General features: G+C 43.0%; 1 protein-coding gene across 1 annotated transcript in view; it reads left to right on the forward strand.

Moving 5' to 3' along the window:
* PSMD1 (proteasome 26S subunit, non-ATPase 1) overlaps nt 1-24,353 on the forward strand; it is a 77,382-nt gene extending 53,029 nt beyond the window's left edge. Inside the window, exons 18-25 of the mRNA XM_054074724.1 lie at nt 950-1,066; nt 9,313-9,415; nt 15,186-15,355; nt 17,033-17,125; nt 18,725-18,817; nt 21,104-21,250; nt 23,052-23,206; nt 24,134-24,353. Coding sequence (XP_053930699.1) covers nt 950-1,066; nt 9,313-9,415; nt 15,186-15,355; nt 17,033-17,125; nt 18,725-18,817; nt 21,104-21,250; nt 23,052-23,198 — 870 coding nt within the window. The 3' untranslated portion in view covers nt 23,199-23,206; nt 24,134-24,353. The remainder of the gene's footprint in view (nt 1-949; nt 1,067-9,312; nt 9,416-15,185; nt 15,356-17,032; nt 17,126-18,724; nt 18,818-21,103; nt 21,251-23,051; nt 23,207-24,133) is intronic.
* Nucleotides 24,354-26,887: the final 2,534 nt, after the last annotated feature.

Raw genomic sequence — 26,887 nt, forward strand, 5'->3', positions numbered from 1 at the left:
ATGAGCTCAGTTGTCCAGTGTAATGTGCACTGAGGACCTTGCATGGTTAGAAATGAATTTGTGTCTGTAATAACTCTATGTATATTTAAATTATGGCTCACCAAGTTGCAGAACTGTAAACGCAGATGTAAAAATGTACCTAAAGAGATGATTTAGTTTGAGATGACTGCAAATTGCCCATGCTGGTCTTGGGTCCATTTAAGCAGCATTGATTACAATAGCTTTTATAGCTTTTCATAATCATTGACAGCATTGGAAGGAATGCTTATTGATAGATCATTGCGGATCATGTTACTGTTGTGCTTAGCTAGGAAGCTATTGAATTTGAAGAAGCAATAGAGCATTTTGAAATGTTTTAAAACCCTAGATTTCCTATGTGGGTGCTCAGAGGCAGCCCCACTCGATCTAGGTTTGAAATGAATGCTTTCATGGCATACTAAATGTTCTCATAATAAAGTGTAAGGCTAAGATTTGGGACCTAGATTGTTTTACCACCTCATTTTCTAACCTCCAACATATTGTTTGATATCTCTGGTTCATTTGTTCCTTATGCAGAAAATGAAGGTAATGCTGACGTATTTTGTTGGGAAGAAGGGCAAAGAAAGTGTATGAATAATTTATGTGTACTATTTAAGGCGTATCAGTAGTTCTAATATGATGAATGCATCTGTTGTTTACAAGAACTGTCATTTATCTGTTGCCCTATTTCTGCAGGTGGATCTCGTTTGATCCATCCCTTGGGTTTTGTGTTTTTTTTTCCCTTCCCGATTTTTAGATTAAAAACCACAGAAATGCAGATTTCTAATTCACTTACCAAACCCAGGCAAAATATATTAAAAAGTATATCTGATAGCATCAATCTGATTACCTTGAATTACAGTACTGAGTCCTGGGATACTAAAAATGATAGTATTAACTTTGTGACTGCTTGTTTCTTGTGTTGTTTTAGGAAGCAATTAATTTGCTTGAGCCAATGACAAATGATCCTGTGAACTACGTACGTCAGGGAGCTCTGATTGCATCTGCCCTTATCATGATCCAGCAGACTGAGATTACCTGCCCAAAGGTAACGTGGCATACCTTACATACTGGCTTGTTAGGTGGAAAAATGGTCTTGGTTGCAAAATCTTTAGTGCTTGGCACTGCATGTAAGCATTGGCAAGAGAGCGTGCATGGAGAGTGCCTCGTGGACAACCAGAGCTGAATGCATCACAGGAAGTTCCTGCATGGTTTGGAGTGTGCACTTTTGAATGGGGGAGCGATTCATGCTGATCAAAACTTGCTGATAAATGACAACATTTTAACTCTAGGCATTCCAAGAATAAGTACTCTTTCTTAAAAGGTCTAAAAGCATCTTGTAATGATATGAAAGCGAGTATCTTTCATTGACATGCTTTGAAGTCTTTATGCTCCTGACTTATATGAACACTGTTACTTAGTAAAGAAGTTGGTTTTGATCTAGTAAACTTAGTTTTGGATGTGGTCACCCTGCAGGGAAGTTGTCTTATAACTATGTTTCTTTTGTAGCTAGTCATACACATTTCAGGTGAAACAGTTTGTGCAGTCAGAATCAGCTTAGTGGCTTTTTATAGCATTTTTTTAATGGCGTTTTTCTTTCTGCTTAGAAGGCAGAATGGGTTGCATATGCTGAGTTTTGCTTTTAAAAATAGATTGCCCTCTGAATATATGACAAATGGTGATATGCAAACATTTGTACAGACTAAAAGTCCATATTAATAAAAGCCGTGAGGTTCCATGTTTCGTCTGCTGTGGTGAGTGCTGAGGCTGGTACTTTGCTACTCGTTTGTTATAAATGGCTTGCTTTTATTGATGTCATTTTAGAAACTGAGCTGTGATAAAACCAGCCTTTTTTTACTGCATTTGGATGGGGAGAAAGAAAAAAAATCTCTGTCCAGTGAAAAATTTTACTTGGGAAAGTCAGCGAAGGAAATCTTCAAATACAGGTGTTTGGGTATTTCCAAGTCACGGAACTGAAGATTTGCTGGCAGACAATTTGTCCCTTTGAATTGGTTAAAAAAGAAACTAAAAAAGACAGTTTTCACTGTGCAGAATCTGGAAGTGTTGTTTATATTGTTCGAATTGTAGTTCAACTTAATAAGCCAGCACAGAACACGAGAATTCTGTTCCATCTCCTCATCTTCCAAGATAAAGTCTCTGGAATGTGAAGTGAATGTGAATTATCTTGCTATGGAAGGAAACTGCTTGTTGCTTTTATTGTTTCTTCCTTGCTCAGGTGCTTGTAATGCCATCCCTCAGAACACAAGATCAGGTTTAATCATTCTGTGCTGTTCTAACGTTGGGCAAATTATGTAGCTTTGTCTCAGTTTCCCACCTGAAAGAAATACAGATGATACTTTCTCCTATGAAAGGGTGTTATGAGCATAAATTCATTTTAGTTTGCAAAGCACCCTGATTCTCTTGGAATGGGAATTGAAGACTGCTTTGATTCAGTCAGATGTCCAAGACTGTTGTGAATTGCTTGCTGAGTCTGTCATTGGAGTTTCAGTCTTTTTGAGATGATAGGCAAAAGAGTCTGTGTGTCTTAAAGAAAAGTGTAGACAAGTAAGCAGCTAGTAAAAATACAGATTATTTGAGGTGTGTGATAATTCAGAGCTCTGTCCCCATAGAATCCTGGTAACCTTGATTTCAGAGGTACCTGTGCTTGTTAAATGGGTGACTAAAATAGCTGGCTGGCAAATACAAGATGATATGTAAAGTCTGGGATTCAGAGGCTTGTGTAAAAATGGGAAGAGGAACTGAAAAAGCTTTATGCCAGAGCCTTGTTTGAGGCAATATTTGAGTAGTGGTATATAATACAGATACAGAAGGCAATTCATTACCTGGTCATGGAAACACTGCAGATATTAAAAAAACCCAACCAAACAACCAAAAAAACCCAAAAACCCACCACCCCCAACCCTAGAGATTATAAGATTATAAATAATGATTAAAATATTCCACTAAATACAGAATATATAAGTTTGACTGGTTTTGAACACCCCAAAAGTTAGTTATAACCGTCATAGTTCTATGCTTAAAAGTAAAAGGAATATTTTGAGGAATATGCTGCCAATCAAGTTATTTAGTAACGATGGGAAACTTTTTTTGGAGCTCTCTGCCGGTCTTGAGAAAACTTATTTTACACTGATGTGAAAGGGTAGAGTTCAGAAAACTGGCTGATTTTGGATTGCAGTGACATATTTTGATCTGATTAGATTCCTAAGTGGCAGGCAGGAGCACTTTGTGCCAAGGTGTCTAATCTGATGTATGTGAGCATTTGCATTGCAGCTGGTAAGGGGCGCATGTTGGATTTCATGTCCCATAGGCTCTACGTGTGGTCTTGATGGAGTTACAGAAAAGCTAAATTTTGCATATTATCATCTCACTGCTTCTAAAGGTTTCATGATGCTTTGCATGTGAGAAGTGGTGATTTTAATAAAGATCTGACCAGCTTCTTGTTGTTAGCTTTCAGTTTTGTCTATTCTGGGATGCTTTTTTTTGGTAAACTTCTTGGTTGTGAGCTTTGGGTTAACAGGATTTTAAATTGCCTGCTGATAATTTGGGATGGAGATGGTAGCAAACAATCTTCCTTAAATAGATTCAGATTTTTCAGGAACAAAATAACTGCCGAGTTTTGCAAGTCAAGCGTTGCAATGCTGAAATGCCAGCAATAAACAGAGAATTAAGAATCAAAGTATTTTGGTTTAAAAGAAACGATTTCTGTTGTGGGAAAATGTAGATATGTGCCTTTCAATCTCCTTTGCTGCCCTCTTTCTGCTGTATTTGTCTTCCTCTTTGTTGTGCTCACTTTTTATATAAACAGATAATTTAAAGGCTTTAAATTTAAATAACGAGTTTGAATAAAAAATTATCATTACGTGGAGGTCCCCTGAACTTTGAAATTGTTTAAGTGCCAAACCAGTAGCAAATCTTGTGTAAAGCTGATTTGGCCTCTTTGGAGTTGAAACACAATTCCTCCCTGTGCAGTCAGCAGGATTTTTCCTGACCTCTTTTGATACATTTAAGAACCGTATTAGTGCAGGATATAGAACAATAACGAGTTTATTTTGTGAAATGGAATCCTAAATTATAGATGTGATGAGATCATTGTAACAGAAATCAATGACAACTTCATTATGTATTTGTGACCTGCAGGACAATTAAGACAGCAATTTTGTAGACAAGCTACAGGTCTAACATCTTGAATTGAATTTACTTTTTCCTGGTTTTGTGTTAGGATAGTTGTCTTGGCAAAATGAGAAGATAATAAGCAAGGTTGAGGCTTTTCCTCTATCTTTTTTCAATCATCTTCGCCCATTATCTCTTAAGATGTGAAGAAATCGGGACTACATTGGTTCCCCTTCATTTAGATGAAGATGCTAGGTCTTGCTAGGATGATTTTTGCTATATTCTAGTAGCACCTTTGCATTCCTTCATGTGAGCCTGTTACTGTTGGATGCTTCTGCATATTGAGTGCTCTTCGAAGAGAGCAAGCGTATGCAGAGTAACTTCAGCTTTTAAAAAATAGCTAGAGCATGCAAACAGTTTAAAACCTGTTTTATTAAAAGCAGGTTCCTAAGTACGCTTGTTTTTAAGCACTTGCATTTTCAAAAACATCCAGCACATCACCTGCCACTGTTTCCCTTAGTTAATATTAAGACTTATTCTTAACAATCTTATGGGCTTCATATACGTAAATGTTGACTAGTGGAGGGAGGAGTGGTATACAACATGATAAATGACAGTCCCTAGGGTTTGTGGTAATAAATGGTGCTGTATCATTCTCATGTCTTAAAGCCTGTGTTGTTACCTCAGTGTTTCCAGGGTTGCATGTTTGCCTTCATTTGAAATCAGTGGCATGTAGTTTTGGCCAGCAATAATTGTCAGAATTGGGGGGGTATGTTAGTAACGATGAAATGAGACACTGCCTATGTTTCAGAGTTCCTCCTAGAAGTCACCCAAATAAATTTCTTGTTAACATTTCCAAATGCTCTAAAATTTGTAAAGTGCTTGAAGATTTCAAGGAAGAAACGGGGCTTGTGGGTTTCATAGCATATTAAATAAACCTATTCAATAGTTTGAGGTGTGTGTGTTTCTGTGGTTTGAAGGAATAATAGTAGCAGATGAAAAGGCTCTGTTAGACAAACTCTGGCAGATTTTACTTCAACAGCTCAAGAAGTTGCTGTCTGCTGACACCTTGCTCCATTCCGCCCCAACAGCGAAGGCAGAATTGAGCCTTTGTCTGTACTGCTCTTGCTTTCTCCAGAGAGATAGAGCAGTGGCTCCATGTGAGGACAATACCTTCCTGAATTGCGGCAGCTAGAGCTGTCAAAGCAGGCTCTCCCCAGCAGGAAGGAAGGTTTTCAGCTGGGGCCTGATCCAGTAAAAAATCCCATTCCTGTGAAGCATTTGCTCTATAGGAACGGCCTGAATTAGCATGCAAGCCTGCCATGTATTGAGTGTTGGGGCAGTCCTTCGAGCTGGGTTTGCCTCATCCCTCAGGCCAGGCAGGGTAGTCTACCACCCTTTCATAGAACAGGTTTGCTTTTGCTGTTAAAGTAAAGCTTTGCTTGCTCAATACATTTTCCAAGGCTGGCAGTGGTCCACGGCTCACGATGCATACGTATGCAGAATTTATCTGAAAGCAGAGCACTCTTGATATGGCGCTACATATTTTGTATTTTTATTAGCAGAGGGATTTTTATTAGTAGAGGGTATATGTTTTGTATCGTAGCTGTTTGGTGCTTGTCCATTGAAGGCCTGCTCTCAGCTGATCCCCTGATGTAACCTGTTGGTGTCTCCTGGAGCGGTGGCAGTTGATGTGCCCAGGTTTAGCAGCCAGGTTCCTGTCCCTTAGTCCCTTGCAGTCGACAGTATCCCGGTTATCTCACTGCCCAGGTCCATGCTGTCCTGGTGCCACAGCTCGTGGCTTTCTGGTGGGCTTGTCGCCCAGGTGATTTGTTTGTCTGCTCTGGACTAATGTGCATGTGAGTAGGAGCTGTGGAAGGCCTGTCAGGGATTGGATGCTCCCAGGGGCAGCATGCCATGAGCAGGAGAGGTGGGTGTTCCCCTGCAAGTCCTGCCTCGCCTTTCCTGAGTGAGGCGTATCTACTCTCTGTTCCAAGGTGCTGCGCCATCAGACTTCAGGCGCCAGTGTGAACATTAGCAGTTCTGCTGAATGTCTTCTTACTTCACCCAGGGTTTTGTTCTCTGAAGATTTGATTATGGTGCAAATTCCAGATTACAGTCCACTGAATGAGCTTTGTAACATCTGTCTGTTTTTATAAACATTCCAAACCCAGAAGCTGAGCCCAGAGTTACAGAAATGATGTGCTCTAAACAGGCACCTGGAATCCCACTGCTTAGCTTAACCAGAGGAATAGTTTTACATGCTGCTTCTATGTCTCTGTGTGTCTACCCCAATCATATCTGAAGGCTTTGGTTCACCTAGTCTGCTTGTGGTTGCCCTTGATACTACACAAGGCCCTGCTCCAGGCTGCAAATGCAAACCAAGGTATTTTTCCAGCACAAGAGGTCAGGCATAAGAAGGAAACTATTTATATTAAACATATAAACCTCAGTGTAAGCTTCTGTAAATAAAAATTGGAAGAGTGTGAAAAAGCATAAATGGAGCGAAGCAGGAGCAGAGTTTGGTCAGTATATCCAGAATAAACATTGTATTGTGAATGTAGTATCTCCCTGCCACAAATCTATGTGTGGCTGCCCAGAAAGTCTATGGTGCTCCTTTTTCTTAGTTTTAATAAATGCACGGAAATTTAAATCCTCTCCTTTTGGGGACAGGGACTGGTAACTAAAAGCTTTTTAACGCAAAGGGGAATTGGTGAATAGGGAACTAATATTAGCACACAAATTGTTGGAGTGACTTAGATTGAAAAATGGAAATAGCTGCTCTTTTCCCCCTATCAGTTTTAGTAAATGCCTCCTGCTGTACCCAAGAAGTGGTATGGTGTTCAGCTTTGCTTCTCCTGTTTAAAGGTGGCTGCTTCCTCTGGTGCCTCATGGTTGTGAGACGGCCTATTTGTGCAAAACAAAGTAATTTTAATAGAGTGTTTTTTAGCAGGTCATGATTGACTTGTGACAAGTAGCACAGCTGCATTAGTGGCTGAACAAGCAAAGGTAAAAAAGGAATCTACCAGAGGGTGGCTGTTTCTTTAGGGCACCTGTGTTTTAAGTGCTGTGATGAGTTACTGTGCATTGAGAACTGTTTTGCAGAAAACAGGCAATCTTAATCTGAAGAGTTCCCTGAGTGCATGGGGCTGCCAGGCAGCGCTGCAGCTCCGGATTATAACGCTCGAGGGCTAGAGAGGCAACCTCTATCTTCTTTCCATCCCAGACATCAGACATAATCTCCCGAGGGAGAATCTCTTCTCACTCCCTCTGACCAAACATTCACGTATGAAATGTGGTGAAATTGTTGCTGGCATTGCCTCAGCTGTAGGATTACCTCATGGTTCTGATGTGGTTTTACGGGGTAATCTGATCCTGAGCTTTGCTCAAAAAACCCTGCAGTTTGATTTATCCTCTTGGTCAGATCTTTGTTCTGTTTTGGTATGGGGTTTTTTTGTACCTTGATGAATCCCAGTTTAACAAAATGTTATTCCCACCGCATTTCTCATGGCATTGACTCGTTTTTATGAATAGTTGGTTTTTTTCATGGATCTGAAAGCCTTATGTAAGCAGTTTGAGATTGCTCACTGCACCCCAAAGCAGGCCACGTGAGCTGGGAAAGACGCTTGGAGGCTGATTCTGGTGCTGAGTGCTACCAACCCTTAGCACAGCCCTGGAGCTTATGGTGTCCTGCATGAACAGGATACCAGCTGTTTGCTGGGTGCTGCTATCAGCCAGAAGGGCCTCCTGAGGATCCTAGTTGGTGTTGAAACCTCTGTTGCTGGTATAATCAGGTGCTGAGAGCATCAGAGGCTGTGCAAGAGTACATTCCTAGTGGTGGTGTTGATGTTTGGGCTCTGTGCCTACAGCAGACACAAAGTATGTTTCACAGCTGAAAGGCAGGACCTTTCTTCAGACACTTGTCACTGAGCACATGTCACTGGTGTCCCTGGAGAGGCACAGTCTCTTCAGATTTGGAAGTGGTGAGGGGTTGTCTGGTATTAGGGCTTCATACATGGAAACTTTAACCGCGTTTGCAATACTTGGAGCTGCCCTGTGTCTCTGGTGACTGTGTCTGCCCTGCTGCCTTGAGCTAGCAGCTTGTCCTCTCATCTGTGGCCACAGATGTAGGAAGATGACTTGGTATACCAGCAACCAAGTGGACCAGTAATGGGGAGAAGCTTGTTCAAGACAACTTGGAAAGGGCCTTTTTGAAAAGACCTCCTCTGCTTTTGAGCACATAAAATGAAGGCTTATTATGAAAACAGAAAAAATAAAACCAAAATGTCACACGGATGTCTGGATTAAAATTAATTTAGGGAAGAGGTAGAAAAGATTCTTCCAGATGCTGTGCTTGGGTTGCAGCTTCCTAGGTTTTGGCTGGATTGTGGATTGGGATTTCTGATCTGCTTTTTCAGCTATAAAAATTACTTTAGCTGTATTGTTGCTCCACTGGATGTATTAAAAGACATAAGTTGTTAATTTTTGATAAAGCCTTAGATATTGCTGGATGTGATACTGTTCTGACTCTTCAGCACTTAGTGACCCAGTGAAAGATGAAGCTGTTCAGCACAAAGGTGATAATATAAGCAAAGGTTTAGCAATTTCCCTTGTTAATGCGCACTTATAATATTGTGGTGAACATAAGATGGCATAAGCTGTTACTTTATTATTTTCACTTATGACTTTCACTTAAAAGATAGGAGTGCAGTAGCAACATTTGCTGATGATATGGGAATTATCAGTACAGCAGAAATATCGTACAGGTGAAACACAATAGGTTGGAGGTTTTCAGCAGCAGGAATTGGAGGAAATTTAATAAAGGGCAGCGTCACGCACATAAGAACATGTCGTATTTCTTGCTATGAACTCATTGGTTGGTCTTTTATTCCAGTGGCACTCCAGAGATTCTTAGGCTATTTCTATAAGGTCTGCAAAATATGTTTTGGAATACGTGTTCATCTGTGCTATTTTAAAAACACTGTATGGGTATCTTCAAGTGGGGAAAACCTCTGAAATTAAGTATTAGTGGGATGACTTGTAATACCAATGACTAAAGCTGTTGAAAAGACAAATCCAGGATGCTTCCATTAAAGAAAGAATATTTGACTCATGCAGTCAATTTTATAATCTCTCCCTCTTTTTATTCTTTTTTTTATCCAGGTCAGCCAGTTCAGACAGCTCTATTCCAAAGTGATCAATGATAAGCATGATGACGTTATGGCAAAGTTTGGAGCAATCCTGGCACAAGGCATTTTGGATGCAGGTAATTCCAAGCATTTAAAGCAGTCAAAATTACTTAAACTTGTTTGGCTACAATAGCTGTAATATCAAATTTCATTTGGGAGATGAGGTGCTGGCTTTATGCCTGTCATGTCGTAGTAGCAAGAAATCTCAAATTTCAAGTCATTGTAGCTAATTAATGAAATAAACCCTGTTATGTAGTTTCAGCTTGTATCAACGTGCTTCTGTTAGGAGAGACTCAAGGCAGTCATTGGGGCAGAATTTGCGTCCAGAAGTCTGGCCAAATATGATCTTTTTGCTCTAAGTCTGGTTTTGTCAACCTGAATGTTGATTTATATCATGATAGTTTGCTTATTTAATTTTCTAAGTAAGCACCTGCTCCAGAAATTTGAAAATCTTGTGGTATTCAGTCCTCATATTTGGCTTTTTCTGTTAAAATTTGACATAACCAGTTTAATATATATATATGCATTAAATATGTTTTTAATAACTAGATTTTGCCTCTTTCCTGATTATTAAGATAAGTATTGCACAAAGAGGGAAGCATAATTAAATGCATCAGTTCTACTTCAGAAGACCCAGTTGGTTTCACAGACTACCCCTTTTTCTAAGAGGAAACCTCATTTCATGAGCATTAATGACTAAGTGTTGAGCATTTCACAAAGGCTGAATTGCAGGGCCTACTAAGGGAAACTTCTGTGATCAATGAGGACAGACAGTGTTTTGTTCTAATTTTTTCCTTCTGCTGGAGTTAACACTTACAGTGCTATGTGTGTCAATAGCACCATCTTTCTGAGTTTCCAAACACAGTTTCTCCCACCTGCTTTTTTGTGCTGTGGCCTTTTCTTGCTATGCACCTCGTTATTCCCTCTGCTAGGTAGAAACCAACTGGTTTTCCCTGTACTCCAAGATCAAGGTTAGTTCTGAAATCACATAAGCAAAGTAAACTCATATATATGTTTGTCTCTGCAGCATGGCTTAAGCACAGCAACGTGCACTGTGGGTACACAGTGTCTGTATGAAATTACTACATCTCCAAGCTGAGGGGATGGGAAAACTTAGGGATCCCTGCACCTATCTGTGTGAAACTGTATTTAAAAAGCTCTCTTCCTGGTGAGCGTGTGGCAGTCAGACTGCTTTGTGCTTTATGACCAGGGCTACTCCAAGGAGAAAGCAACAGGAACCACCTCTTTTATCTTTCTTGCCTCCCAGCTACCCCTCCTCGAGCTCAGACTGAGCAATATGCTTGGCACAAGACTTCCAATAATTTTCATCATTCTCATACGGTGTTGCTGAGAAGCCAAAGCCCAGCTGGCTTAGAAATTTTTCTCTCAGCAGTACAGACCTGCTTCGAATTCCTACCTTTAAAATTAAATCATAAAAATGCAGCTAAACCCTTATTTGCTTCCTGTGTCACTCATGTATTGTATAATGACTTGGAAACCAGAAGCATCCACTTCTAATAAACTGCATGTGAACTTGTGCCAACTTCAACCTCTGTTTCTTGCTGAGCAGCTGGGGGAAGGCTGTGAGCTACCCTGTCTTAACCTATTGCCACTTTCATTAGAGCCTCTTAAAAGAATAAATTCTTCTTATCTCTCCCATACAACTACAAGTTCTTATCTGAAACAATGAGTTATAGAATTTAATTATCGCTGCCAGGAAGAAAAGGTTCTTCATGTCACCTGCCACCATTGGGGCAACTGAGTTTGGGGTTTTGGGGCTTGGCAGGGGGAGAGGAGGGAAGAACAAAAGTATAATTCTCTTCCAGTGACAGGCTTTGATTAGGAGTGCAACATTTCCAGTGCACAACTGGGAAATGATGCACTGAAGGTGGGGTTTTTGTTCTAACAATGAGGCAGTCCTTAGACTGGTGGTTTCGTGCAAGGGGCATGGTACCTTGGGAGCACTGAAATGGAAATGAAAAATTTGATCATTGTCTAATTGTAAGGCCCCAGCAGCTACATATTTACTTCTTTAATAAAATAAGAAAAGTGTAGGCACTCTAAGTTTAGCTTAGGGGTGGTTTTTTTTCCCCAAAACCTCTGAACTTTTATATCACTCCCCTTCATATACAGATATGCCCTTTTATTCCAGGCTGATGACTCTTTTTCTGTTCTTTGCAGAATCAATGTGCTTTATTTTCTGGAGTATGTAATTATAAATGTGCACTACAAAAGCGATACACTGATCTAATGTCAGCATTTTATCCGCTTGAAAACTATTTTGTCCTCTGGACTGTAGGTATCTTCTCTGGTTCTTAATGCCACATTTCTCCATCAGTGCGAAAAAATGAGAAGTGGCAGTCGCTACACAAATATCCTTGTAGTGTATCTGGGAAATCCTTTTCTCAATATTTAGGAAAGGGTTGGATGGGATCAGCAGTGCAATGGGCTGGGGACAGAGTGTAGCATTGGACAGTGCAGACTGAAGCCAGAGAAGCTGTTCACAGCCTGACAGCCACAGTACTGGATTCATCACAGTTTGGAGACATATGTAATGAAGGTGAAAAGAAAGCATGATCCAAACGGGCCTGAAGAGGCTGGACCGATAGGCTGAGACAAATGGTATGACAATGCCAAGAGCTGAGTCTTGTACTTGGACACAAGAACCCTGTGCAGTGCTACAGGCTTGGGGAATAATGGCTGGAAAGCTGCTCGGTGTAAAAAGACCTGGGGGGGTCCTGGTCCTGTACTGGGCATTGGTGAGGCCACACCTTGAATACTGTGTTTGGTTTTGGGCCACTCATTACAAGAAGGACATTGAGGAGAAAAGGAGGCTGAGGGAAGACCTTATCACTGTCTACAACTGCCTGAAAGGAGGTTGTGGTGGGGTGGGTGTTTGTCTCTTCTCCCAAGTGATAGGATGAGAGGGAATGGCCTCAGGTTGCACCAAGGGAGATTCAGATTGGACATTAGGAAAAATATCTTCACCAAAAGGTTTATCAGGCACTGGAACAGCTGCCCAAGGCTGTGGTCAAGTCCCCATCCCTGGAGGTATTTAAAAGACAGGTAGATGAAGTGCTTAGGGATATGATTTGGTAGTGGACAGGTACAGTTCAACTCGATCTCAAAGGTCTTTTCCAACCCAGTAATTCTATGGTAACAGTTGCCTATCTCCTCGTTGCAGTCTCTCCAAGTATACGTCTCACATGTTGTATTATAATTTGAATATTAAAGACTTTAGTACATAAAAACTTAGATGCATACAGTTTGCTCTCCCACATGTTGAATGTAGTGTTTCTGTTTCCTACCTTTCTCCTGCCTGTCTCTGTTCACAGATTCTTCATGCAGAGCTGAGTCTATCTCGCTGGTAGTTAGGAAAAAAGCTGTTATTCTGTGCTAATGTTGTTGTCTGTTAGATGTGTGCTAATAACCCAATTCAGACAGGCAATGAAGCGCAAGGTAGCCTGAATCAGTTTGTTGCCATGTGCTGAAATCGACTCTGCAGTGGGTTTCATGGCTCCTCCTGTGAGATTGACTTTTCTGTGCTGCTGCTGAACAGTTCAGGTTGTTTTCGTTCATTACATAAATTAAGTGAATTCAAAGTCATTTCTGGTAGAGAAAGAAGCAGTATGATATTGTTTGAAAATGGGGTGCTAGCTAAGCCAGGGCTGGAAACTAATTTCCAAGGTCCATGAAACCTCTTTATCTAACGACCGCTGTAGTGGTGTGTTGTCCTGGGCAACACTGCCACAGTATTACCAAGTGCCACCACAACTATGTAAAGAGTGAGTTTTTCAAAGTATCAAAGTCATCGGCATCTTCTTGCTGTGCTCTGTCTCTTGTTAACTGACATTAAACTTAAGCCATCAAACCTTCATATCCTCCAGAACAGCCACTTTAATTCCAGCAAACATTGCAACAGTAGCAGTGTGAATTCTGGGAGATGGACCCTGTGGAGCTACCCAAGGAGCCATGAAAGTTTTTCTTGGGTGTTTGGGTATGTTTTTCCAGGCATCAGGTCACAGCTTTTATCCATCCAGCCAGCCAAAGATCTGGAATGTGTTCCCTTCCAGGTTGTCAGGACTGCTACTTAATTATGAAGATAAATCACAGTTGTGCAATATCATGACTCCCCACCTTTCCGGCTCCCTGCAAATCCCTGGGAGTGAGGGTGGGCTGTGTGTGGGTGTAAAACAGCAGAAAAAAGTAGCATGATAGCATCTTTTGAGTATGAAATCTGTTACTCATCCAGGAAATTCCAGAGACTGGGTAATATAATTCTAAAATAAATTCTGAAAATTAAAGTTCAAAAGTTTGATAAAGTCTAGTTAAGCTGCTTGTGCAACATTCACTGGGCTTCTTGGTCCAGATATCTGCACATTACTGACCTGACGCTTACAAAGTGATGCAGTGAAGACAAGTTCAAAGTGAAGATGGGGAAGAAGAGTAGAAATTTGAGTGTGCAGTGTTTGACATGTTTAAGGATAGCACAGAACCTCGGGCAGTCCTTCTGTACAGTGCGATGACAAATTCAAGTCTTAAGGGCAAGAGGTTGGTGTCGGAGAAAGTGACGAGAAGCAGAGCAGTGGTAGCAGTAGTAAAAGACAGGACCATATCACTGCCTTTCTTCAAAGGGGCAGCTGGAAGGAGCTCTCTGGTCAAACAGCAGATCTATTGCTACCACAAAAGGAAAGGCAAAATAGTGTGTATGCAGGGTATAATACAGGAGGGCACCAAGATTCTCCATCTTCCACTGCTCGTCTGGGACTGGCACTGACAGCTGAGATGAGATCACTGCTCCATTCAGGGCTTTCATTAGTTTTGGCAGCAAAAATTGATTTTTGCTTGTCTTTAAAGCTCAGTTAGCTCCATTGCTGCCTGGCGCTATTGAGGCGGCTGTTTGTGCGAGGCAGAGGAATGTGACTCCAGTTTGGGATTTTCTGGAAAGCGTTCCTGAGTTTGCAACAAGTGAGCATTTGTATTTTAACAAAGCTAACCTCCCCGCACCTGGTCTTTTCAGTGGTAAGGGACTTGCCTTGTGCCCTCTTCAGCTCAATTTACTGTGTACGTCAGAAGACTGAAGATCAGACTGACACTTTCTCACTCTGTTTGCAAGCCCAGTCTTTCAGTTTGGCTTCTAGCTGGATGTTTCTGCACTACATCAACACATGGAGCTGCTTTGGTCTCTGCTTTGCAAGTACTAAGCTAAGACTTTGTTCTCTGACAGAGATATAATTTTTGCCACAAAGACTGCAGGAGCTTGTCTCTTTGCTGCTTAGATTGATAACCTCTAGAAGCAACTTCTGAAGTTGCTGCTGTTTACATTTTTTTCTGCTGAGATGGTGTAGGATAAAAACTGAGGCATATTTCTTCTGAATAACTGACCGATCAAGGAGGCAGCCATAGAAAGGTTTCTGTATGCACTGGTTTATATGCTCTGTTTTCCTTCTGAGTCTTGTCTTCGGGATCATTTGTATGCTGTGTTTTAAAACTCTTTATGGCAAAGGTTTGCCTTTTTCTCCCCTGCTCCCTGCCTTCCGCATTTTACTTTTGTTTAACCTGTAGCCTGGAAAAAAGAGCATGGAAGGGCTGTCTTCATTGATTGTGGTTGGGTATATCTAGCAAATAGAGCAGTTTGGTTACAGTGTCCATCCATTTTTCTGTGTAAGCTGAGATCACAGTGGAGGAAGGAGGTGTTTTCAAAGGGGAAGGCTAACAACATTGTGGCCTGGCTTGTGCTCTGTAACCTCTTTCACAGCAGCTCTTTTAGGGGTGTGTTGATCAGGTGTCTTTGTGGAATACCCAGGAATGCATTGATTAATTTATTTCATTTACGATTTCTCTCAGGGGGCCATAACGTAACTATTTCACTGCAGTCGAGGACAGGACATACTCACATGCCTTCTGTGGTGGGGGTTCTGGTCTTCACCCAGTTCTGGTTCTGGTTCCCACTGTCACACTTCTTGTCGCTGGCTTTCACCCCAACCTGCGTCATTGGCCTTAACAAGGATCTTAAGGTACGTAATGAGCAGAGAGGAGAAGAGGTGCTGATAGCTGCTTGGAAGACTCGAGTGGTTTGGGAGGGGTGTGCATGGATTTCTTAGTTTTCTTTGCATATCTCTAGCTTGTTTGTGCCAGGGAAGGTGCTAACTGGAAGAAGTCTGAAAAGCAGGCTTAGATGGCAGAGCCAGGGGCAGGAAAAAGGTAGAGAGCGGACTTTGGCCCCTTTATTTCAGAGTTGCTGTAAAGAAAGAAACTCTAGCCAGTGTATGTGGGCAAAGGCACTCTGTTATCGCTCCACAAGGTCAAGGTCTTTTTTTAAAAAATCTGTGTTGCTCCCATGCCTACCCAAATAATGTGATATTCTCCCCTAGGAAATCTAGCGATGGGAAAACAGGATTTATTTGCATTCCTTGGGGAGTAAGAACTAAATCAGTTCTCCAACTGATCAGTTGTGGTATGGCCGCTGCAAGCTGTGTGCCATGCTGAGTTTCAGTGCTGAAGAACTGAGCCAGTAACTTGCCCAAGAAGGCTTCTGAATGTGGCAGTGCAGGGTGTGCAGCCCTCTCCCGTTGTTGCTGCAGCCTGGGCAGACATAGGGCTGGGCTGCGCTGAGTCCCTCTGGGGGACTGAGCCAGCTGGATGGATTGCAGCCCCTGGACCAACACCTTATGGCTCTGGGATGCTCTTCTCCACCTGTCTCAGGCTGAGCATTGAGTCACTGTAAGCACAGCTCAAAATTTTCACTCTGTTTGAAGAGAGGGATTTGCATGAAAATGCTTTATGTGTTTGTTTTTTCCCTCTCTGTCCTGAATACTTCACAGAGGTTGCATTGATGTAAGAGACTAATTCTGTGATGGAAATGATATGCTTGTCTCTGTGCCTCCCTGGTGGTGATAGACTCAGCACCTTTTTGGCTGCTTGGATGTACTGCCGTTTCGCCTCCCTGTCTCCATCTCTTAGAGTTTCCAGGGAGCCCAAATGGTTGTGGATCACAATATGTTGTGTAACTTGGCTTGCATACTAAAGCCAGTTACAAGCTGGATGTGTGTTCGGGGCTGCACCACACCTGCCTTGCTTCCCCAGTGCAGTCAGTCCCTGTTCTCTTGTTGCTCCATCCTGTGTCGGAAAGGAAGAGACTTGAGATACTGCAGAAATTAATTCAGTTTAAGAATTTGGATTGGCTGTCAGAAGATGCTTTTACTTGCTTAAGTAGCTGAGAATAAGAGAATATGTGAAATCGGTAGTCCACCCCCAAAATGTACTGTCCTTTTGCATGAGGTGCATGTCAGGCAGTGCTTGGTTTGCCCTAGCGTGCATTGGCAGAGCAGATCTTCACTTAGATCTTAAACCAATTTTCTGTTAATATGAGCAGGAACAGCAATAACAGCAAAACCACAAGAGCTTCGAAGCAATGAAAACAAAGCATGGTGTGAATAGCATGGAGTGTACAGAGAAAGCTAGGAGAGCTTGCCAGGCTCGAATTAGAGAATAATTAAATAACATTGTTCTAGTTGAACTGTTGCCACTGATAACAATTTCTCAGCTTCCGGAGGGGGAGAAGGGGAAGCTTGTGTTCTTTAGAGGATCTGTGTTTGTCTCTGCTGGAAGGAAAATGAAGCTAAAGTAATTATTCTACTGTGGATTTTTTTTTGCCTGCTTTTCTCTAACAATTTTTTCACTGTTTGTCTTAGATGCCAAAAGTCCAGTATAAGTCCAACTGTAAGCCGTCCACGTTTGCCTACCCCCCACCTCTTGAGGTACCAAAGGAAAAGGAAAAAGAAAAGGTATTTGGGCTAGCTTGCTGTGTTGTAAAGACTAACCTCTTTTTCTTCTGTATAAACATTGACTTTGGTGGCACTAACAGGGAGTCTAAAGAACAAAAGAAACATTGGCAGGCACTATTGTCTCTGAAAGGGAATTCTAGCTATTTTTCCCTGCTGCGTCTGGGACTGTTGCTGATCAAGGCATACAACTGCTGTGCTGCTGAGTTGCCTGGAACCTCTCTTGTCTCCAGTGATAAAGCAGAAGCATTGATTAATAAAACTGCTTTCCATGTGCCACTGATCTGTATGTGTATCATCTTTATGCCGTAACGAATACATTGGGATCCTTGTTCACAACCTGGGCTTCAAAATGCTACTGCAGTACAAACATTGAGAATGTTAGGTGGGACACTTCCCAAATAATCCGTATGGGAGGACAGAAGTGTAGCTGGGCTCAGGGCAGTGAGCTCGTGTGCTGGGATAATAGCTGTTGGGCCCATGGATTGGTAAATGTGGAGCTGAGCGTGTCTAGGTATTGAAACGGAAGAGATGAGACCTGTAGGATGACAAGTGGGACAATAGTGGAAGCAATTTGTGTCCTGGCATAAGATGGCGAAAGCTGTTGAGCAGACCACAGCAGCAGGCAGAGCAGCCCTTAGGGAGCAATCACAGCGGTGGAGACCTCGGGCCTGTCATGCTGATGAATGACATTGTGTGAAAACTGTAAAACATTTTACCAGGATTGAATGCTACACAGGACAGATTTCCAAGCTACCAAGGAACCCAGAGATGAACTCTGATGAAAGGCAAAGCTTGCTGCTCACAGCTGCTTTCTCGGCTTTGGAACAGGATGGGCATTGGACAAATCCTTTCCCTTTTAAACTTCCCTGGCCAAAATTAAAATGTGCCAAGGGCCCACATTTAGCCTAGAAAGCCTCACCAGCAACATGAGAAATGCGGCTGCTCCCTGTCCCTCTGACCAAGTTACTGCCTTACAGAGACAGTTTCTGTGGATAGAGAGATGTGCTCGCTGGAAGGCAGACATGCTGAATTCTTGCGTTTGAGTGTTGCTTCTAGGCACTTTCTGACTCTAGAGTGCCAAAGCCTCCTGAGGGCTCACGTCTGGGGCTTTTTGCTTATTCTCTTCCTTAGATCAGTGAGAAACACAGTTGTCTGATAAAGCAGTGGAACAGCTTTAGGTCATTCTGAAGAGTATCTACATACGTATTTCTTTACCTTGGAGATTCTGGCAACGGGTTTCACTGTAACAAGAATTCCATTTGTTGCTCTGTCAAAAATACACAAACAAACCTCTTATATAGAGACCCAGACAGTAATGATTAATCTCTGAGTTAGGAAATTTGCTCTCCTTCTGCATGTGTGGCTGGACCCCTCTGCATTCATGGCATTTTTTTGTCCCATCTGTGCCATTTATTTGCTTTGCCATGGTGTATTTGTCTATTAAACAGAGCTGTGGGTGGGAAGTGGAACTGATCTTATTGACACCTGCACTGAGAACTGACCTAACACTGATTGCCCTTTGTTCCCCTGCCTGGGGAGCTGAAGCACAGCGTACAGTGTTGCTGTCACACTGAATGCCTCCTCTGTTGATCTGTCCAGGTTTCCACTGCTGTGCTATCCATCACCGCAAAAGCCAAGAAGAAGGAAAAGGAGAAGGAGAAAGAGAAGAAGGAAGAGGAGAAGATGGAAGTGGTGGGTGTAAACATTGAAAGTTAAATGCCTACTTCCCCCTGCCCCCTAAATGTGGAAGGTGTATCATGAAAGCTGGCACTCACTCAGTGCTGTCCCCTGTCACCTGTCTTAATTCTGAGCGAAGCATTAACACATTTTCGGTGTACTGCACACACTGGTTAGCACCTTTACTCTGCATGTGTGTGCGCTGTTAAAAGCAAGAGGTGGTATTATTTGTGAATCCATTATTTCTGAGCAATAAATTTCCCTCGGTATTGTTTAGTAACTGACTTCCTTAAAGGCAGAAGCTTGATTTGACAAATTTATGGCCTTTAACTGCATGAACCTTTTGTGCATTATTTCATTGCCTGCTGTTCCTAGACCAAGGGAATTTTATCTCTTATCCCTGTGCTGTTCTTAGTAATGTGGAAAAAGTCTTAATTTCATGGGTTTGGTACCTCTGACCTTTTAAAGGACTCAGTGGTGTAGCAGTTGCTTGGTGGTGTCCAGTTCAGTTGAAAGCACCAAGGACTTTAAGCTTTCTAGTTTTGCACATTTAACCCCCTGTCCTTATTAGCAGCAATCTCTTATGTGCTTTGCCCATTATCAAAATGCCAAACATTTATCCACATCCACTTCAGGACCAGCTGAGCTTTGAGCACAGGATCCATGTGCTGCTCAGTAGTTAGGGTGATTGCTTTTTCCTCTGATGATTTCTTTAAGGTCATAGACCTGACACAGGAACTTGTCATCTCATCTGTGAATAACGTGTCATCCTGGAGCAGGATGAGGGATGGAGAAATGGCTGGATAATGAATTCTTGGTGGTTGCTGTAATTTTGAAAACATATGGCAGCTAAAATTCTTGCTGTACCCTGACAAAGGACTTTTCATTTTGTCCTCTGCTAACAGATGCAAATATGCCAAGGCCAGCTGTAAGCTGAAAATGCGTTATGCTGACAAACTCGGCAGAAAGCTTTCTGATTCCTCTTTAACGTCTATGTCAGAAAAACAGCATGGTCAAGGAATTATTAGTTTCTTTAGTTTTAAAAAGAAGCATACAAATGGTCTGTGAAGGGAGTGTGGCCTAAGATCAAAGGTTTAGGTGTAAAATTACCTTCCTAGACCTACTTAAATGCAGCCATGTTGTAGGCACTGAACTTTACACAATTGGCCCAGAAAATGTATCATCTCATGCGTGCGAGGTTGAATCTCTGGGTTTTGTCCTTTTGCTCCTTTATCAGTGTTTCCTCAAACATTGCCTTTTCTTTGAATTGTCCTTGCAGCACTATATGTTAAGGAAAATGTGCTGAACAGATGCAGTTCTTCTAAAATTGCTACAACCTACATTTAAGTTCAGGTGTTGAGAAGGGAGTCGTGCCATGTCTGTGTGTATGCACACTCCAAATGTCTGAAAAGTTTTCTTGGCTTAGTGGAGCAGAGAAACAAGGATAGTAAAAAGGCAGCTTGCTGCCACCTGCTGTGTTTCAGTCAAGTGTTTTGCCATTGTCCTAATGTTTTAGAAGTATAATTATTTTCCCATTTTTCTTTTATGCCTGTTATAGGGCTGTTAGTCCATAGCTTCCAAGAGATCTGCGCAGCAACAAGCAGTCAGTGTGCCACAGAAAGTCCTGTCTGCTGTTATGGCATGTGCTGTGCATTTAGTGGTGTTGCTGTTCATTTCCTATTGGCTGTTTCCATCTTTTCTACAGTCTTTTTTTGTTTGCAACTCAGATGTTCCCAAGCAAGAGGGAAAACATGATCCGTGTTCTTAAGTATGTAAAGGATGCCATGTTTTTTACTTCAGAGCTCTTGCCTCCAGCTGCTGAGTCATTGGTAAAGGAGGGTTTAACTGCAATTCCCTGAAGTCGAGTCATTTTGGTTGAGTTGCTGTCAGTCACAGCTCTATAGCTGTGAAAATACAAGGGCAGCTTTTGGCAATTTTGTGTGCTTAGTAATGATATTAAAGGATCTTCAGTTGTGAACAAAATGTGGTGACTTTACCTCTGGCTTCCCTTTCTAAGGGAAACTGTAAACTGTTCCACTGCCACCTCTTGTTGAACTTCTTTTCACCTGCAGTTGAGAGCGAGGCATTGCAATGATGATGATGATCCATACTTAAATATGCGCTGGCATTCAGCTGATAGATATGTTCTAGCTTATTCCTCAGCAGGAGAACGGCTTCTCACCATGCTCTGGAATTGCTGCTTCTGTTAAACGCAGCAGGTTGTACCTTACACCTCCTGAATAGTGAAAGGGTTGGAGACTACTGTTACAATCATATTCATGCTCTCCTCGCCTTCCGCAGGATGACACTGAAAAGAAGGATGAAAAAGAAAAGAAAAAGGAGCCTGAACCTAACTTCCAGCTTCTGGACAACCCAGCCAGAGTCATGCCTGCTCAGCTGAAAGTTCTCACTATGACAGAGAGCTGCCGATACCAGCCTTTCAAACCAGTAAGTGTCACCCTCTTGTCTGTGTGCTTGACAGAGCTTTCCCAGTGCTGGCCTTGTATGTGAGGACTCAGAAGTTCTGTGTTTACACAAATGTCACTCAGAGCTGGAGTATCGCTGCTTTAGAGATTTGCAGCTTCACTGCATGTTTTTTTGTCTTCTTTGCTTTTTAATGTCCCTCTCTCCAAATGATCACGCGCAATTCTAGCTGGAGGAAAGCCAGAGCTTCTGCAAACCTTTTCATCGTGCTAATGCTGCCTGTTTTTTCTTTCTTCTATGTATGCCAAATGGATATCGATCAGACATGCTCTGTGTATTAATGACATTACTGGGGACATAAAGACTGAGCCACCATCTTTACAATGGGTTGAGAAGTTGTACAGGCTCATTGTCAAAGAAATGCAATACATCAGGACTTGTGCGGGGGCTTTATTATTCTGCAGTGGCATTTATACCTAAATGGAAGGGTGCTTTCATTAAACGTATTTCTTACTCAGTTACATCTGACCTTAGAAAAGTGCCTACATCTCCTGTTAACATAGAGAAGAGATAGTATATGGCCGTCAGATGGAGAATGAAAAAAATCTTTTAGCATTAGCCTAAAGGGTAACTAACTTTTCTGTGTGATGCTCAAATATATTGCAAAGCTAATAAGCTTGCTCTTGGCTGCTGTATCTCCTGAGTCAAATTCTTCTGGCCTTTATTTTTGTTTGAGACTTCCCCCTTTTGCAGGATTATGTGTGGGGAAACTGTGTTCAGAAGTAGTAATATTTTTTCCAGGGAAATAGTCATGTTTTTAATAAATGGATTTCTTGTAAACACATCAGCACAGTGGAATTCTCTGTGCATCGGCCCCTTTTGAAATGTCTCCTTTAGCAAAGCTGTGGAAGGACTTTTCCGTTTCTGCCCTTTAAAAAGCAGAGGTGACCCACCTGGTATTTGGATTGGGAAGATCCAATTGGGAAGATACGTGGTCCACTCATGCTGTGGACAGATGTAGCTGTGTGCTTCCGTCTCAAAAGAAGCTGAGTCCTTGGTGAGGGGAGTGCAGTTTCCTGCCTACCTCACCAAACACAGGCTTTGAAGAGAACAGAACAGTGCAGGTTTTTTGCTGAGATTTAGGGTGTGTAACCACAGCGGCTCTTGAAGTGGATCTGTTCTGGAGCTTTGCTATGCTTTGGGCAATACCAGAGTGAAAGGCTTCTTTGAAATGCTGTTTATAGCTTAGAGTCCTGCTGTGCTCCAAGTTCTGCTCCCAGCCAGTCATGACACAGCACTGCCTCTTTGCACCTTGCATTTCAGTCCTGGAGACACACCAATCTGCTTTAGCCTGCCAGGATTTTGGTTGTGATCTTTTTAATTAATTCTGCTTTGTTTTATGAGGTTCTGCTAATAGGAGTCCTCAGTCAGTGGAAGCTGGTGGTCAGATTAGTCTCTGTTTCAGATACGCTTCTGGGAGGTGGCCACACAGAGCGGCTTCGTTAAACTTTGCTGCTCTGAAAAGATGAGCCTCATAAAGCAATTATGGTTCAATTAGTTTTCATGTGGAAAGCTCCAGTTTGAGACTGGGGTAAAGCTGTGAATCCAGATGCCATTTTCTATTGAACTGAGACTTAGGTAGTGGAAATACAAAAGGTAGCCTGGATAGGCTCTGCTCCCTTCCTTTACCAGGCAGGGATTCAGGTGGGTGTCCAGTGCTTTGCTGTCTGAAACTTAGTCTTGCTGAGGTGTCTCGTATGGTCACAACCACTGCACCATGAGGCAGAAGTGAGGAGCTCTAATGCTTGTGGCACTTGTCTTGCAGCTTTCCATTGGAGGCATCATCATTTTGAAGGACACCAGTGAAGATATGGAGGAGCTGGTTGAACCCGTGGCAGCTCACGGTCCAAAGATTGAGGAAGAGGAGCAGGAACCTGAACCGCCAGAGCCCTTCGAGTACATTGATGATTAAGACCCAAGGTACAGTGGAGTGTGCAGAGTGACCTTTATTAATCCACATGTGGGAAAAGCCTCTTTGGATCAACTGAAGCAGCTACCAGCACCCCACACTCGTGTTTTAGTTCTTTGATGGCTTGTGCACCAGTTTCAGAATCACAGAATCACCAGGTTGGAAAGGACCCACTGGATCATTGAGTCCAACCATTCCTAACACTCCCTAAACCATGTCCCTAAGCACTTCAGAATCATGCTCTGTCCCAATTTGAAGAGTTTGGTAGCAATAAAAGTGAAACCTGCTCTTCTGGATCAGGCCTGACCAGTCACACTGGATCTGATCTCTAATCTCACAGGCTTGGCTGCTCGTGAGTAGAGCCTCGCTGGGCAGAGAGCGCAGTGCACGGGGTCACAGGCAGCAGCTGAGCTTGGAGTAATGCTCATGAATGATGATCCCAGAGGGGCGAGTGGTTTATGTAACAAAGCTGTCATCTACTTGACCTCAGTGTGACAGGATTGGTTGAAAGAACGACTCTGTGTTCTGTGTTCTCTTGTCTTGTGTTCCTAGCAGGTCTTAGCAGAGTTTAAAGATACTCCGGTCACGGGCTTTGTGGTGCTCTCTGAGCCCAACATAACAATACTTGTAGACCTGTTCCAGGCAATGAACGGTGGAGTTCTCAGGTTCCTTGGTTAAAGTGCCTGAACTGATGTTCAAGTTGCTCAGTGAAAGGCAGAAACCCAGTTGCTTTATTTCCAAATATGGGCTGGCATGTCCCAGTGCTCCCAAGAGGAAAGATGATGTACTTGAATGGTGGATGGGCAGGAAAACAAACTCCTTGCTAAAAACTGTAAATGTTGCTTCAGAGGCAGGCTCGGGTGAGTGCGTGGGGGCAACCACAAGAAGCCTTAGTTAAATGTATTTGCTTTTCTGTTTTCTCTCTCCCTCTCCTCCAGTATCATGTCCTCTAAAGAAGACACTATGCTTGATATCAGAAAGACGGACATGAAGACCTTCTTACTGAAATCTGCTGTTCAGTGCATGCAGCCCCAACCTGTGCTGAGCTAAAGCTGATAGTCCGTGTTTTATGGCTGAAGAACAGATATATGCTATTTAGTGTACTCTTTCACAAAACCTTGTTTTCAAATAAATATATTAAAAACTCTTGACAGAAAACTTGCTGCTTTATAAAAAATAAAAAAAGAAGCCACTCACCCCAGATGTTAAAAACTAGATGTAAGTTTTGCATCTTCCTCCAGCAAAGCTTGACTGCTTGACTGACTCTGCTCCTCCGTAGAGTTGTTGGGATCTCGGCTTTCTCTCTCGGCTTTTTCTAGCTCAGCAAGGTCACCAACTCCAGCCTGGCCCAGCCACAGCACTGATGCCTACAGAGAGGGCAGGTCTCTACTTGCCAGCAGCTGCCCGGATGAGGCCTGCTTCCAAATCACCTCTGTGGTATGGACTTCGCTCTGATCTTCCCCTTTGCTCATCCTGGTGTTTGTGCTGACAGAGGAGCCCTGGGCGTTAGTGGTGGGGAAATGAGAAGTGTTTCTCTTTGTTTCACAGAATCCCTTTTTTTCCTGTGTGCTTTCACCGATTTCACCAAATATGAGCCTAATAGCTGATGTGAGCAGGCAGCTAGAAACACATTGCAGGCCTAGATGGGGTGAATCCAGACATGCAAATTGTTACTTTGATGTGCATCGTTAGCCAAAGGGGATTTACAGTCAGGGGTTATGGAATGAGCAGCAGTCAGAAGGAAAGAATGCAGTTCCACTCTTTGCTCTCGGCCCAGCCGGGCCTTCACCTGCTGGGCTGTGACACTCCAAAGGGTGCATCACCAGCGAGCCAGACTGCAGCCTGGTCTGGGAAAGCTGAATGCTGGCAGAAGCTCCAACATTTGAAAAGGCATTACATGGAATGAAGTTTTTATTTGTGCGTATGTTGGGAGTATTTTGCTCCATGTTAACATACCACAATCTCATGTGCATCAATAATAATGGAAGACAAATCTTGCATGTAGTGCCTGGGAGCTTGTCCAGCAGATGGTTTATTTTGGTGAATGTTACTATAGCAATGGAATAGTCTGCTTTTGTTTTCTGCAGAGCTTGAGCAGCACAAAGCAGAGGGACAGGACTGAAAGCCAAATTTGAGTCCTAGGCTTCAGTCAGAAGTCACCGAAGTTGAAATGTTGTCTCAGTAAGGGTGCTGGTCAGAGCTCGCTGTTCTCGGTCACTCTGATCTGTTCTCCCATGGAGCAGAGACAAGAATGAACCTGAAATGGCTACAGACACTGCTACTGTCAAAAAAACTGGAAGCAAAGAGGGAGTTGTTTGCATCCAGTCTTGTGGTGCAAGAAGTAGAGGCTGGATGAATGTACATTGTGTGGGGCTGGTGCTTGAATCCCTTCCCTTTGAATGGATACCAATATCCTTATTCCTGTGTGTTCTGCTGATGCCAACCAGTGTGTTTTTCAGGTAATTTGTTAGTAATGCCTTGTGTCATCTTACAAAATATATGTTCATGCAAATCTGCATGTGCAGAGCAGCTCCCACTGAACCATGTGCTGGCTGGGGCACCATCCAGAGGACCTCACTCCTGTGCTAAATTATTTGCTTGTGCCTGTGAGACCACTCCTGCCTCTGGCACTGATGTTTCCCAGAACTCCATTAACAAAAGCAAATGTAAAAACCTCAGATAGCCCCACACTGACTTCCAAGCTGCTACTCTGGGGCCACATGGCAGGGTTCCACTCAGGCAGTCAGGTTTTCAGAGGAGCTTTTGGTGGCTGTGAAAGAAAAAGGCCATGTGTGCCAAGCTGGAGACGCTGGGAGGGACATGTGGGAATTGGCCTGTCCTCTCTTCCCTGGCTCTGATGTCTGCTATATTTGCTCTCCACTGTGTAAACGCACATGGGAACTGTGTGGTTTAAGACTGAGAACACACAGAGAAAAGCATGCACTGTCTTGGCTTTCCCCCCTGCCTGCTCCATGTTTTCCTCCTCAGGAGAGTGTCCTGGTCAGGGGTGTTCTCTAGCAAGTGCAAACTGACCTTTCACTGAAGGGCTAATGGTTGAGAAGAGGCTCCTCTCTTGGCTGGAGTACACACGGTAAGAGGATGCCAGGGGTTTCAGCCTGTTTGCGCCTCTCCCTGGAGAGAAGGCTGTGCACACGGTGAATGACTTGTTAGTTGCTTGTGCATCTTGTATCAGTAGATGGGAGTTTTGCTTTGGGGAGACTTTCAGGTGCAAGTGCTCAGGCTCTGCAAGTTCATCAAGAATAAACCTCTTCCACCATGCTGCAGCTTCAGTGGATGCTGGTCCCATCCGTGTGTGTAGCTCAGACTGGTTTTGCTCCAGGGTACTGCCTGTAAGGGTCCAGGCAGCACAAGGACAAGACGTACTCTCCTGGTGAGTTCATGAAAATCTGTGGAATAAAACAATGTGTCCTGATTATAGAGTGATCCAATACGTGGGATTTTTTTAACTGGTACGTATATCCTCAGTTTACCAATCAGGCTGCCGAGGATGCTGCTCTGTGGCCAGCTGAGGCCCAAAAAACCTCCAGAAATCTTCTAGAAAGGCACTGGAAATCCTCCAGGAGGGCTTTGGAAAGATGGCTAAAGCACTGCCTGCGGGGCAGTTGACAGCAGCTCTTGGTGCTTAGGTGGGTGTCTGCCCCCTCCACTGCCTTCCCAGGCCCCATGGCTTC

Source organism: Cuculus canorus, chromosome 9 (assembly GCF_017976375.1).
Source record: "Cuculus canorus isolate bCucCan1 chromosome 9, bCucCan1.pri, whole genome shotgun sequence".
Classification (NCBI taxonomy): Eukaryota; Metazoa; Chordata; class Aves; order Cuculiformes; family Cuculidae; genus Cuculus; species Cuculus canorus.